The sequence below is a fragment of the Medicago sativa genome, chromosome 8 (genome assembly GCF_051527215.1).
Source record: "Medicago sativa cultivar Bolivia chromosome 8, Bolivia_mono, whole genome shotgun sequence".
Lineage (NCBI taxonomy): Eukaryota > Viridiplantae > Streptophyta > Magnoliopsida > Fabales > Fabaceae > Medicago > Medicago sativa.
The window spans coordinates 81,300,078-81,314,819 of record NC_140756.1 but is presented as its reverse complement, the minus strand read 5'-3'; the positions used below and the strand labels follow the sequence as shown (position 1 = coordinate 81,314,819).

The 14,742-nt window shown below is 33.7% G+C and overlaps 2 protein-coding genes and 1 long non-coding RNA gene across 4 annotated transcripts; 2 read left to right on the top strand and 1 right to left on the bottom strand.

Annotated features, from left to right (window-relative positions):
- Nucleotides 1–242: 242 nt before the first annotated feature.
- On the top strand, nucleotides 243–6,383 carry LOC146902169 (protein argonaute PNH1-like). Of its 2 annotated transcripts, none has more exons than XM_085732078.1 (22): nucleotides 243–397; nucleotides 773–976; nucleotides 1,250–1,458; nucleotides 1,549–1,695; nucleotides 1,770–1,903; nucleotides 2,116–2,225; nucleotides 2,341–2,447; nucleotides 2,541–2,679; nucleotides 2,765–2,881; nucleotides 3,105–3,212; nucleotides 3,304–3,375; nucleotides 3,452–3,574; nucleotides 3,781–3,940; nucleotides 4,143–4,264; nucleotides 4,410–4,547; nucleotides 4,617–4,759; nucleotides 4,860–4,986; nucleotides 5,071–5,206; nucleotides 5,423–5,496; nucleotides 5,571–5,665; nucleotides 5,751–5,782; nucleotides 5,943–6,383. In XM_085732078.1, the coding sequence occupies exons 2-22, from the start codon at nucleotides 791–793 to the stop codon at nucleotides 6,107–6,109; spliced, it is 2,646 nt and encodes an 881-aa protein (XP_085588204.1). In that variant the 5' UTR covers nucleotides 243–397; nucleotides 773–790; the 3' UTR covers nucleotides 6,110–6,383. The 2 variants fall into 2 exon arrangements, with proteins under 2 accessions (XP_085588204.1, XP_085588205.1); XM_085732079.1 differs by having other exon boundaries at nucleotides 301–445.
- A 50-nt stretch (nucleotides 6,384–6,433) lies between these two features.
- LOC146902168 (putative protein phosphatase 2C 43) lies at nucleotides 6,434–9,056 on the bottom strand. Its single transcript, XM_085732081.1, has 4 exons — nucleotides 8,582–9,056; nucleotides 7,976–8,358; nucleotides 6,940–7,185; nucleotides 6,434–6,792 (listed from the first exon to the last, which is right to left on the bottom strand). Exons 1-4 carry the CDS (start codon nucleotides 8,928–8,930, stop codon nucleotides 6,541–6,543), a joined length of 1,230 nt encoding a protein of 409 aa, XP_085588207.1. The 5' UTR covers nucleotides 8,931–9,056; the 3' UTR covers nucleotides 6,434–6,540.
- Nucleotides 9,057–13,958: 4,902 nt separating this feature from the next.
- On the top strand, nucleotides 13,959–14,702 carry LOC146902167 (uncharacterized). The gene is made up of 3 exons (XR_015021322.1): nucleotides 13,959–14,062; nucleotides 14,140–14,171; nucleotides 14,360–14,702. It is a non-coding gene; the product is annotated as an uncharacterized LOC146902167 (long non-coding RNA).
- Nucleotides 14,703–14,742: the final 40 nt, after the last annotated feature.

Below are 14,742 nucleotides of genomic sequence, written 5' to 3'. Positions count from 1 at the left end.
TTATATTATCTATTAAAAAATTATAACAATATTTTAAAAATATTTATCAAGACAAATTCAACATATTATATATTATCATTTGTCTTTATATTTTAATAAAAAAAATACGGTTAAAACATGTTACATAAAAAAATAATCCACATTGTCCAATAAATTCACTTAATATGACATGAAATCAGACCCCACACCATACCCCCACAAATAATAAAGTATAGCAGCACTGCACGAGCTGAATTTCTCTCGTGCACAACATCTTTGCCTCACTTATTATAATTTATATACTGTATATGTGTGTGAGAAAGAGCGAGCTCATGGAACTATGAAATTATTTCTCAAGGAAAAGTGGTAGCAGTGAAGAGAAAGTTTATATTATTATGCCCATAAAAAAGAAAGAGTGGTAAGTCATACACACTGACACAGAATTCCAATACGCAACAATGTCAATGTTCGTTCATTAATTAGATTAGATTTTTATAGTATATTGTTAGTTTGCATGTAATGCATGTCACTTTATTTTTCTCCCATCTTTTCAATCTCAGACTCAGAGAATGTACAGCGCCTAGTACAAGATGAAATGAAATCAAATGCTGCCACCATTTGATACCATATACCTTTATTTTATTTTTCTTCTTTTTCTTTTTCCCTTCTTTCTTTATATCTTGCAGCAAACCCTTACAAAGGCTTCTTGTCTTTCTCACTCAATGAGCTGTGTAAAAAAAAAACTTGGAACTTGTTTTGTCATAAGCGAAAGTTCCTTCTTTATTTTCTACAGAACTAGCTAGTAGTACAAATGAAGGAAGAAGGTAAAGTTCAAGAAACTGGACTTGAATCTCAACTGGCTTCATGTTTTTCTTCCTCTTGCAAAAGTCTTGTGTTTCCTTCTAGGCCTGGCTATGGCAAACTTGGAACAAAGTGTGTTGTCAAAGCTAATTACTTCCTTGCAGATATTTCAGTATCTAACTTGAGCCATTATCATGTAAGTAATTTAAATGCAACAAAAAAGGGTTCAATGTTTTTTTTTTTTTTTTAATGTGGTAAAAACTTGAGATGAATTTCAAGTGACATATATACATTGACTGTTGAAATTGCGGTTTTTGTTACGCTGCAAACTTTGATATTGCGCTAAAATGTAGCAGCAATTGAAGTTGCAGCGACGTCTATAACATTTTTATTGCGACCACAATTGCAAATGTAGACAGTAATTTAGAACTATAGGATTTTGCTAAGTTATCATGTGTGTTTTTTGAAGGTTGATATAACTCCTCAAGTTATCTCTAGTAAAACAAGAAAAGCTATCATAGCTAAGTTAGTGAAGCTTTACCAGAACACTGAATTGGGAAAGAAGCTCCCTGTTTATGATGGTGCAGAGAATCTTTACACTGCCGGTTCGCTTCCTTTTACACACAAAGAGTTCAATATACTATTGATTGAGGATGATGAGGGTATTGGTACTACAAGGTGATTGATTTATTCAAGAAAAAACCATGTAAATTTTCTTTTAATTTTTGGATTTTGTAACAAATATGAGTTGTAAATTTGTGTGTTCAGGGAAAGAAAATTTGAAGTTGCAATCAAGTTTTTAGCTCATGTTAGCATGCATCAGTTACATGAGCTTCTCAGTGGAAAAAAAGTGGAAACTCCACAAGAAGCTATCAATGCCATTGACATAGTATTGAAGGAGCTTGCATCTCATAGGTGAAGTTGTGCTTTGTCTTTCAAGTTTTAACCTATCATATTATTGTTTCTGACACCTTAATTTGCATATTTAGCTATGTATCATTTGGGAGCTTACACTATTCTCCGGATTTAAAAAAACCACATAAGCTGACTGGTGGCTTGGAATCATGGAGCGGTTTCTATCAAAGTATAAGGCCTACTCAGATGGGATTATCACTTAATGTTGGTGAGACTTCTACCATATCTTCATCTTTTTTTAATGGGATTTTTTTTTAACTCAACCCTCCTATTCTTGGGAAAGGGCTTTGATAATCCAAAGTTCGGCCGATTGGTAAAGTCTAACCAACAAGTTCTCCCAAACAATTCATTAACCACTTGATTTGTCCTTAACACAAGATGCATATCTTTGTTTCTCTTCTAATTGTTTTGTTCTTCCAGACATGGCATCCACGGTGTTTATAGAGCCGCTCCCTGTGATTGACATTGCAGCTAAAATTTTAGGAAAAGATGTGCACTCAAAGCCATTGTCAGATGCAGATCGCATCAAGGTAAGAAATTCATATTTCTATGGCAACTAGAATTCTTTGTTTTTAGTTGTATAACATCATCTCCAAAAGTTAAGCACTATCTGACCAAGAAATCTTTGTGGTATCATTCAAGCAGATTAAGAAAACCTTAAGAGGTGTGAAAGTAGAAGTTACATATAGAGGAAGTTTTAGAAGGAAGTACAGGATAACAGGATTATCATCACAGCCTACAAGGGAACTCAGGTATGGTTTTGTAATTTTTTGCATTACAAAAAGTTGTGAATTTAACACATTGGACATTTGAGGTAACGGTTTTTTATCTTTTCCTCCGAATAGTTTCCCTTTGGGTGAAAAAATGAACATGATATCAGTAATTGATTACTTTCAAGAAATGTATGGATACACAATCATGTATCCTCATTTACCTTGCCTTCAAGTAGGAAGTCAAAAGAAGGTGAACTATTTGCCTATGGAGGTAAGCTTTTTGTATAAATTTAGTAATGAAACCATTTTTTTAAAAATATTTTTTAAATAAACAACTTATGTGAATCTTGTACTAGGCATGCAAGATAGTTGGTGGACAGAGATATACAAAAGGGCTTAGTGAGAAGCAGATAACTTCTATGCTAAGAGTCTCATGCCAGCGACCACGCGAAAGGGAGATTGATATTCTTCAGGTTATTGACATTTTTTGTTTGAGTTTATGAAGCACAGACACTAGACATGACACTTACACATAGACACTAGTATTAATTTTAGAAAACAGGAGTGATTGAATTTAATGCATGTCAGACACCGGAGACACCTACAATCTGAACTGTCGCACTGCATAGGTTTGAATCCGTTGTAACTGAATAGCCTATGATATGTGTGATAAATACTCTTGTTTATAACTGACAGACAATTCATCAAAATGATTATGATTGTAATCCTTATGCAAAGGAGTTTGGCATCAGCATCGGCAACGAACTTGCATCAGTCGAGGCTAGGGTTCTTCCTGCTCCTTGGGTAATTTTTCAGATTGTTGAGTTGAATTGATTATTTGTTGTTGTTGCCTTTTCGCATTCTACTGACAATAGTACATTTTGGATCTTCATAGTTGAAATATCATGAAACTGGAAGAGATAAAAAAATCTTGCCACAAGTTGGACAATGGAACATGACGAACAAGGTTAGCGTAGTCACACTAAGATTATGGAGTGGTTAGTTTTTTTTAGTGAATTTTAATTCTTGTTATTTCAATACAGAAAGTTGTAAATGGAAGCAAAGTAAGATATTGGGCATGTATCAATTTCTCAAGAAGTGTCAAAGAAAAAACAGCTAATGCGTTTTGCCAACAGTTAGTTCAGACTTGCCAAAGTTTGGGCATGGTAAAGTTTCAAGTTTTGGTTATAGCGAACAACTTTTTTTTATATATAACCATGTTATACAACGCCGTTTTCCTTGCTATTTGTTTGTGTCACACTCCACATCATTTCTTGTTTTCAATTATAAGTACACACTCTTGTTATTCCGTATCATCATCATCATCATCATGTATTTGTAGTATACATTACTTTTTATCCTTTCATAACAGGAATTTAGTGAGGAACCAGTTACTCCTGTATATTCAGCAAGGCCAGATATGGTTAAGAAGGCTTTGAAGTATGTACATTCTTTTTCTCTAAACAAACTTGAGGGAAAAGAGCTAGAGTTGCTTGTTGCCATTCTTCCAGACAACAATGGCTCTCTCTATGGTATGATTCTAAGAGATTCTAGAACATTTTTACTACTTCATTTGTTTCACTGTATATGAAAATGAGACTTGAGACTGTTTTTACTTTCACATATTCTCTTTTTTATTTTCTTCTCCCGACGAATCTGCTTCCACTCATGTTTACAAGAAAACATGTGTTCTGAATTTTGTACTTGGACTGAAGAAACAAATTATTCTTTCAGGTAATCTCAAAAAAATCTGCGAAACAGATCTCGGGCTGATTTCCCAATGTTGTCTTACAAAATATGTATTCAAGATTAATAGACAGTATTTGTCAAATGTAGCACTAAAGATCAATGTCAAGGTTTGTATCACGAAGTTTAAATAATCTATTAATTTTTACATTCCAAAGTATCAACTTGGTTTCTTGTTACTCGAGAATAATCACTTATATACTTCCATTTTTCACTTAATGTTTATTTTCTTAAATAAATGCAATATAATTTTAGATGGGAGGAAGAAACACGGTACTTTTGGATGCTATAAGTTGCAGGATTCCATTGGTTAGTGACATTCCAACAATAATTTTTGGAGCTGATGTATCGCATCCTGAATCCGGAGAGGACGTGTGTCCATCCATTGCTGCCGTAAGCATTTCCATACTCCTATAACTCAGCTCTCCCTATGTTCGATCGGTTCTGAATATTGTTATTCAGGTTGTAGCCTCCCAAGACTGGCCAGAAGTGACAAAATATGCAGGATTGGTATGTGCTCAGCCTCCTCGAGAGGAAATTATTAAAGATCTTTTCAAATGTTGGAACGATCCTCATCGCGGTATCGTTTATGGTGGCATGATCAGGTAATTTGGTACAGATCTTCTAACATCAGAATTTGCATTTATTACCTTGAATCATTCATCAGCATGCTAACTTGGATCATAACATTCTGTGCTATTGCAGAGAGCTCTTACTCTCATTTCAGAAAGCAACTGGAAAAAAACCATGTAGGATATTATTTTACAGGGATGGGGTAAGTGAAGGACAGTTCTACCAGGTTTTGTTATACGAGCTCGATGCCATCCGTAAGGTACTTCCACATAATATTTGAAACAGTTATATTTGTTTCTATGATTATGACATTCCTTAGTGCGTAAATTTCGATTATGTGTAGGCTTGTGCATCTTTGGAGTCTGGTTACCAACCTCCGGTTACATTTGTCGTGGTTCAAAAACGGCATCACACTCGACTCTTCTCAGACAATCACAACGACAGAAACAGCATGGATAGGAGTGGGAATATCTTACCAGGTAAAAAGCCTTTAAACTTTCTATTACTTGCCACCATTATTGCATATTTATGATATTTATATAATTCCAAGATGATGTAAATAATTGTCTAGATATTTTATTTTCGCCGAAGGGTGTGATCAGAATTGCAGAATGTTTGGAATACTCTCCAATTACATCTCTAAGCAATGTAATTATTATTGCTGGAGTTGAAACATGTCTAATTGGTTAATGTAGGAACTGTGGTGGACTCAAAGATTTGTCATCCTACTGAGTTCGACTTCTACTTGTGTAGTCATGCTGGAGTTCAGGTATGATGATGACATCTACGTCGCTACGTTAGGGAACATTGTGAGTGCTGGATTTTCATTAATTGAATTTTCAGGGTACAAGTAAACCAGCTCATTATCATGTTATATGGGACGACAACAAATTCAGTGCCGATGAGATTCAGTCCTTAACTAATAACTTGTGCTACACGTAAATAAATTCTGTCTTATCTTATCAAATATATCTGCACTATTATTATGATGAAATTATTAACCTCCTCATGTTTTGATGACAGATATGCAAGATGTACGCGGTCGGTTTCTTTAGGTGAGTCTTATAGAAATTGCTCAAAAAGGTCTTAATATACATCAACAGAAAATATCTACAAGGGATTTTGATCTAAATGATTTATTAAGTGCAGCAGACTTTACTAATCAATATATAGTCATATAGATTACATTTAATTGTCTGATATATGTGTGTGCAGTGCCTCCTGCGTACTATGCTCATCTGGCAGCTTACAGAGCGCGATTCTACATGGAACCTGATGTCCATGAAAATGGAAAATCGCAAGTTACAAGATCGAAAGTCGAGTCAGTTCGTCCACTCCCAGCTCTAAAAGAGAAGGTGAAGAAAGTAATGTTTTACTGTTGAATGGGGAGCTTTGTAGCATGACTTCCAAGTAGAGAAATTGGTTCATATTGTGTAATTCTCTTCATGGAAATTTTTGACAGAGTCTAAGTTTTGTTTCTTAGGCTTTCAAGTGATTAACCAAAAATAATGGCTCTTAATGTAGAAATTATTGGTTCTTAAATTTAATTATTTCAATCTTCTCTCAGAATTCAAACTTAGAAGAAGTATGTGCACAACATTAATGTAGAAATCCAGAATTCCACATGCACTCTTAATGAATGCTAGTTGCAGGCCACTTGCTTGTTAGCCATCATGAAAGAATTAACTGATATAAGGAATCGTTCGTGCTACAATGAGATTTAACTGATTCAGTAAGTGCTGAAAGTGTGTGTTAGACATAATCCTTTTGGCATATGTCAGATGGACACATACAACTAAAGATATCTAAAATCTTAACGTTGAAATGTGTTAAAGTGACCTCTGTAAGACATGATTTGTGGACTGACAGCCCCATTCGACATTTTATCCATATATATAACAATCACAGCCATATCATCATGATAATCTGGCCTGGCTCTCTGACTAAAAAACCGCCCTCCACTCACAGAACTTCCTTTAGGATAATGTAATATGTCTCTATATATTTTTTTCCTATGTTCAGCTGCAATCTGTAGAGCATACGTTGAAAGTCTTTTTGCAATCCCCTACACCAAACACATCATAACATATCATTATTAACAAACAAACCAATAACTAGCTACCAAATATATATATATATATATATATATATATACTGATAAATAAATAATAAAAACAAGTAATTAGCAAGAACAAGCCATATATATACATACATCTCGTGGACTAGCATTAACAATTTTAGCAGCTTGCTTATTTGTCACCCATTTCCAAAATCCACCAGATCCAAATATAATGAATCTATCATTGTCTTTTAAAACTCTTGAATAAATCTCTGGTTCGGCTGATAGCAAAGGTCTATTAAAAGTTGAAACCACATCATCCCATAAGGGGACTTTGAATGATGTCCATGTAGTGAATGGTGCCTTCTTCATATACGCATTTCCTATACATCTGCTTGTCTGTCAAGTCAACATTAAGCAATGATCGAGTAGCTTAGAAGTGAATGTAGTATAGATAAAAATCAATCAGTAATGTGTACGTAAAAAATTAAATATTGTGATTTCATGTTTATAAACTAATTCAACCATTAACTTTAAGAAATACTATTTCAAAGAGAAGGAAGATATCCACACCGGAGGAGGAGGAGTGGCTGATCTTTCTTTGGTTAAACTCATGAGCAATGGTTTGGAACTTTTTACCTTAATTTCCTAAAGGAACATTCAATGACACTGTTCCTATTGTTTCCAATATCATTCAAGCTTTAGAATAAGGGAACTTGACTTTGCCTCGGTAAGTATATCTTCTCATGTTCTTGCTTCAATTTTTATTACTTCAATATTCGTTTTGTTTGTTGTTTAGTATGCCTATCATGCTAGCTACCCTAGTAATTAAGAAACGTCGATTATCAATCTGTGAATGAGGCTCTAAAATAGACACGAGGCATGGACACCGAACTCTACACTAACACTAATTAACACATGCACCGGCAATCATTTTAAAATCTACAAGTGATTAAATATAGCCACATGTTTTGGTTGGTGTCATGTGAGGGACACCAAAGGCACCTTAAATCAGAAGCATCAGTGCTTCATATTGATAACAATCATTCGAGACAACTTTGTTGACAACTTCAGAGTTGTCAAAAAGTGGTTTCTCTAGATAAAAACTCAATCAGTAATTTGCATAGGATGTTGGATGGTTACTTATACTAGAATGTAGATTGAAAGCAAATTAAAAATAAAAAGATACCACGCTGCTTGTGTTCCTAACACGCCATGCTTTGTCATTATAGTTGCAAATCATATTATCATCATGCAATGCAGCGAGTTCATCTCGAATCTTCTGATTATTACAACTGTGATCTCTAGCCATTTGCTTAACACGCAATCTTTTAAATGGACCAATACCCATCTTAGAACCAAGTATAGTGCGCGAGTCTCCAACGTTGGCGAGATATAGTGTCATTCTCTCTATGATACAAATCAGACAACCTGAACTAACTATACCAATCTTTGGTTGACCATGTTGCACATAATGTCTTCTGGCAAACTCAATAAACCCTGTCTCAATTTCAGAAACAACTTTCCTCAGAATGTCTAGAGACATATTGTTATCATTCTCCTGAACATGCCCTGCAATTTATAACCAGTTCATCACACTTCTAGGCTTAAAAACTACACATATGGCAATATTACAACATTTGGAAGTCTATCGTTCATACCTAATAATTAATGCGAATATGTCACATGAGAGTTTTATTTTATTGAAACAATCACCCGATAGATGTAATAAACACGCATGCATGCAGACGCAAACTCAAACAAGAAATAAAAAGAATGTACAAACAAGACTCACTTAGTAGAGTCTGGAAAATGTGATTCCTGATGTAGTTAGATACCGCGTCGCCATTGTAGCCATCATAAACTCCAACAAAGAGTGCACCATCGCCAACCTTAACTTCACCATGATCTTCTATATTCACATTCGACTGAACGGCAGCCATGGAGAATTGGCCACAGTGATGGTTATCCAATGGCATCGACCACGCCAAAGGGTCTCGATCAAAGTCATTAATGTCATAATGAAACGTTTTTCTTTCCCTTTCCATGGCCTCAAGGGTTGCTTCGTAGAGATCTAATCCTGGAAATGGATACCGATTTGGATACTGATCCATATCAAAAACATCTCTAAAAGAAAAACACATGATTATAGAGAAAATATTGAAGGAGAAAGGATGAGTTTGAATAAGTGTTGAGTTTCTTCAAATAGAAAATGTGAATAATGAACGCAGTAGTTCTATATATCGTATGTAACAGAAAATCAGCATGTTGTTGTTTTTTTTCCCGAATTATACTCTTTAAACACACTAGGTTTATTATTATCTGCTGGAATTTTGCGGCAACGATGTCATGCTTATCCTTTATTATAAAAGCTAGACTTGCTTGGCTATCATGTTTGCCCTAATTCACCCTTCTTTGCCCTAATCCCTAGCATTTTTCCCTCCTAAACATGTATTAATGACTAATCTAATCTCATCCGTTCAACCTCTATTTTCACACTTGATCACACCCGTTGATTCAAAGTCTACAAATTTTCTCCCATATTACTTAGTTAATGCAATTGAAGACGTATTTAATGCAAATAAAGTCGGTCAACAATCCCCTAACTAATTGCTAATCTAAAGGTGTTCTTCGTGCTGACATTACAATGTTTCACACATACCTTTTTTTAAATAAAGTCGAAATTATATGCCATTAACTATAATTAAATTGCTATGACTAATTGCTTTAAATAAAATGATATGCCACTGTCCAAAAAGTATTTCGACTTCTCTAAAAAAAAAGTATTTCGACTAAATACGAATTACTTTAAATATTTCTATAAAATAGGCTGGTAATAAATTGCTTTTAATTTTCGCAATGAATGGGAATTACTACCAATAGAAGCACAATGGTCATTCACATTAATTAGCATTCTATAAAATGTTGTCTTCTCCTTATAACTTTGGTGCATATTTTCGAATCAAAGCCTTAAAAAAACATATGATCCTGTAATTCTATGATGTTAGACCTTACGACAGCAAAAAATGTCACGGATTTCTCTCTATACTCATGCTCATGTATATTTTGTTTAATAGAAACTTTATGTTAATATCATCTGATTACTCTTATTTTTTGATGAGTGAAATATTCCGTAGCTATTGAACAACAATAATATATTAACATTGTTCCTTCGCAGATGTTGCACTATGGGAGTATCACGTTGAAGATCCTGCATTTATGCAACTGCTGAAGCTAAAGTGGCACACATATCATGTGCAGTACCACCCAGACGAGGTATTTTACACAAAAAATCCTGTAACTCAATCATACTGTTAGAAAGTAAAATAGAAGAAAGAAAATATTTTGCTATTTAGTTTCTATAAAGAGCATAATTGATTTATTTTGATATATGTTTCCAATACAGACACATTTGATATTGGGTACAACTCTCAACAAGGAGATAGGCAATGAGTTGAATAAGTATGTCACTTTAATCGATCTAGGACTCAATCAATTTGAGGTTGTCGTGGATAAATATGATGGAAAGCTGTATTTCTCTCATGGAATAGAAGAACTGAACAAGGCCTATAAATTAGAGCATGGTGGCTGGATATCTCTGATCTATGTTTTCCCTCAACTTTTTGTGATTCGGGTTCACGATAGCCATAACTATGAAATCAAGTATCCGAGTTATCTCCCTCCTTTACGTTTAAGGCTAGCATAATTAATTTATGGTCCTAATGCAGCACCTGGATTTGTCCAGATCGACTACCCCGCTCCTTATCCCCACATATGCGACTGTTTTAAATTTAGTGTCACCAAATGGTTAACACTTGCATATGTAACATCTGATCAACTGGTATACAATCCTTATAGATTTAGTCACATATTTCAGTTTGTTATCTGTCAATGTCGATTCATTTATAAGATCTCATATGTGTCTGTTTTCTTATTTTACACAGACTTTCTCCTATGCTAAAGTATTTGATAGCATCGTTGACAAGAATTGCATAGAATTGGCAATTATTGACGATAGCGGACATCATTCGTTGTTCAATGTGGTCATTCTTTTTTACAAGGACGAAATCAAGTTTAGAGGGGATTGGAAAATGTTTTGCACCGCAAGGAATCTGTACGAGTGGAAGACATTAAGGCTTGGAGCAAAAACTTTGGCCCCTAATGCATTCCTATTTTGCACATTTGATTTTTAGTTGTCTAATGGTTTTGATTACGTGCTATCTAATGTCATGTAATTCCTATTTGATAGGTTTTTATTATTTTCAATTGAAGGATGCTATGTTTTGGTTGATTCATTATTTTCATCTATTGTAGACTTTTATATACTGCGATTGAAAACCATATTAATTATATTTGCTTGAAGAAACCAGAATAAGTTCATATATTAATCTTATTGTTGCAATCTAAACAAATACTAAAACTAGAATAAAAATAGTGAAAAAAATACAGTCACCAATTTGTAGAAATAATAATAATAGTCATCATGGCTCTTTGATTAATTATGTAGTGATCATGTCTCTAACCATGGACGATAAAGACCATTTGATTTGCAATATAAGGTCTTAAGAGATCAACATATTTATTTCTTAGAAACCGACAAAATAGGTATATCGTCACATGATAAATCAAATTTGAATTACTCCATGAGAACGTAGTTAATGCTAATTAAAAAACGCATAACTTACTTAATGCTAATTAAAAATGAATAATACACTTTTAATGCAATTAACAATGAATGACGCACTGTTAATGGCAATTAAAAGCGTAGTTAATGGCTTGAAAACGTAGTTAATGACAATTGAAAACTTTTAACTTGCATATTTTCCTATAAGAATTGCTTTTAATTGCTTTTATGCATTATGCACTAATTACTCTACCAATTACTACCTATTAAAAGCATTTATGACGTACTTATATTAATTGGTCACGAAAAACTTAATACACGGAGAAGTTAATCGACTATGCTATATATGCTACATATCAAATATGCTCCAATAACAAAAAATAACCACGAAAAATATATTAAACACATTTGTCACGCTATATGGAAAAGCTGCATCAATATGCACAGAAAATTTAACAACAAATATTGCATTACGAAAAAAATTGATGCAGTATATTTTTTGTTAAATTTTATGTTTCCATTCTTTACGGTAATGACACTTTTTTTGATGCTCTCCGTTTTTCTTTATGATGTGACTTAAGATCGAGCAGTGCAGGGCTATGTGCAATTTTATTTACAAGTATTCAATTTTATTCAATTTTGTTAACTATCATTTCATTTTGTTATGTATGATATAAAACTTCTATCGGCTATGTATGGTTACATTATTTTCATTAATTCGATTAACTTCTATGTGGTAGGACCCGTGCGGTAGCACGGGTCGATGGTCTAGTTGGCTGAAGTTGTTGGGCACCCACTCGCCTATACCCCATCTACTCTTTTTCTCAATTAATAAACTACTACAAAGTAGTAATTTCTGAAATATAACTTCATTTAAAAAAATTAAGAAAAAATCTGAAATCTAACTACAAAGTTTTCTTTGTAATTCGTAAAGACTATTCTTTCACAAAGAGTTCAACGATTTATGCATAATTACTTTATGCCTCGTAAGTTTATTGACTAGGTTTTAAGAGAATTACCAAACTTACTTTCACATGTCTTTGACTAAAAAGTAAAAACTCGCTACTATGTATTTAAATTATCTATCTATTCTCTAATTAAAAAACTTAATGCCTATCAAAAATATAATCTTACTCCTTCTTAATTTTTTGACACATGATCAAAATTATATCATGTTTTTTGTTTCAACCACCCTCTACTTCAAATTCTCTAATTATAAAACTCAATGACTATCAAAAATATAATTTTACTTCTTAATTTTTTGACATGTTATCAAAATTACATCATTCTGTATCTTTTGTTTCAAATACCCTCTAGTTTCTCTCTTAAAAACAAATTAAAACAAACTCAATCGATAAAACACGCTACTTAATCTTTCTAAGGGATAACAAAACTTAATCTTTTTCTTGAACAACAAACAAACTTGGTCTTAATCCCAATCAAAACAAATTTTCCTATAATTCAACTTCTAAATAACACATAGCTCTCCGTATGTTCCATCGATTCTGATTATTGTTATTCGGGTTGTAGCCTCCCAAGACTGGCTAGAAGTGACAAAGTATACAGAAGTGGTATTGTTGGAGATTGATATTTTTCTGGTTTAACAATTACTCGTGTTGCTGTTTTTCTGTCATAATTAGATTGTTGCTTGTTTAAGTGAGGATTGGTATGTGCTCAGCTTCCTCGCGAGGAACCTATTGAAGATCGTTTCAAATGTTGGAACGATTCTTGTCGCGGTATCAGTTTATGGTGGCATGATCAGGTAATTTAGTAACACATCTTCTAACATTAGAATTTGCGCTTATTACCTTCAATCATTCACCAGTATGCTAATTTGGATCATAGCACTTTGTGCCACTGCAAAGAGCTCTTACTCTCATTTCAGAAAGCAACTGGAAAAAATCATGCAGGGTAATATTTTACAGGGATGGGGTAAGTGAAGGACAGTTCTACCAGGTTTTGCTATATAAGCTTGACGCCATCTGTATGGTACTTCGACATAATATTTGAAAACAGTTATATTTGTTTCTATTAGTTATGACATTCCTTAGAGCTTAAATTTCAAAGATGTGTAGGCTTGTGCATCTTTGGAGTATGGTTACCAACCTCAGGTGACGTTTGTCGTGGTTCAAAAACGACATTACACTAGACTCTTCTCAGACAATCACAACGACAGAAACAACATGGACAGGTAAAAAGCCTTTAAACATTCTACTACTAGGCAGAATTATTGCATATTTATGATATTTATAAAATTCCAAGATGATGTAAATAAGTGTCTAGATATTTTGTTTTCGCCGAAGGGTGCGATCAGAATTGCAGAATATTTGGAATACTCTCCAATTACATCTCTAAGCAATGTAATTATTATTGCTGGAGTTGAAACATGTATAATTGTTTAATGTAGGAACTGTGGTGGATTCAAAGATTTGTCATCCTACTGAGTTCAATTTCTACTTGTGCAGTCATGCTGGACAGGTATGATAATGACATCTACGTCGCTACTTTAGAAGAATATTGTTAGTGTTGGATTTACATTAATGGAATTTTCAGGGTACAAGTAAACCAGTACATTATCATTTTATATGAGACGGCAACAAATTCAGTGCCGATGGATGAGATTCAGTCCTTAACTAACAACTTGTGCCACACGTAAATAAACTTTATCTTATCAAATGAGCATGCTATTCTTATGATGAAATACTAACTTCCTCGTGTTTTGATTACAGATATACAAGATGCACGCGAGCTGCTTCTTAAGGTAAGTCTTATAGATATTGCTATATAAATCAAAAAGGTGTTGGTATACATCAATAGAAAATTGTCTGATATATTAAGATATTCCTATAAGAGATTTTAATTTAAATGATTTATTAAGTGCAGCAAACATTACTAATCAATATATAGTCATATGGATTACATTTAATTGTCTGATATATGTGTGTGCAGTGCCTCCTGCGTACTATGCTCATCTAGCAGCTTACAGAGCGCAATTCTACATGGAACCTGATGTCCATGAAAATGCAAAATCGCAAGTTACAAGATCGAAAGTCGAGTCAGTTCGGCCACCACCAGCTTTAAAAGAGAAGCTCAAGAAAGTAATGTTTTACTGTTGAATGAGGGGTGCAATGTAGGATGACTTCCAAGTAGAGAAATTGGTTCATATTGTGAAATTCTCTGCATGGAAGTTTTTAACAGAGTCTAAGTTTTGTTTCTTAGGCTTTCAAGTGATTATCCGAAGATAATGCCTCTTAATGTAAAAATTATTGGTTCTTAAATTTAATTATTTCAACCTTCTCTCAGCCTTCAAACTTAGATGTATGTGCACAACA

What these genes read in the sequence shown, in the direction of transcription:
- LOC146902169 (XM_085732078.1), top strand. Translation starts at nt 791, where the DNA reads ATGAAGGAAGAAGGTAAAGTTCAAGAAACTGGACTTGAATCTCAACTG. An exon ending in GTAGTCATGCTGGAGTTCAG is followed by an intron (nt 5,497 to 5,570) that starts GTATGATGATGA and finishes TTGAATTTTCAG; the next exon opens with GGTACAAGTAAACCAGCTCA. An exon ending in TACGCGGTCGGTTTCTTTAG is followed by an intron (nt 5,783 to 5,942) that starts GTGAGTCTTATA and finishes ATGTGTGTGCAG; the next exon opens with TGCCTCCTGCGTACTATGCT.
- LOC146902168 (XM_085732081.1), bottom strand. Translation starts at nt 8,930, where the DNA reads ATGTGTTTTTCTTTTAGAGATGTTTTTGATATGGATCAGTATCCAAAT. An exon ending in CATTTTCCAGACTCTACTAA is followed by an intron (nt 8,359 to 8,581) that starts GTGAGTCTTGTT and finishes TATAAATTGCAG; the next exon opens with GGCATGTTCAGGAGAATGAT. An exon ending in TTAATGCTAGTCCACGAGAT is followed by an intron (nt 6,793 to 6,939) that starts GTATGTATATAT and finishes TGTTTGGTGTAG; the next exon opens with GGGATTGCAAAAAGACTTTC.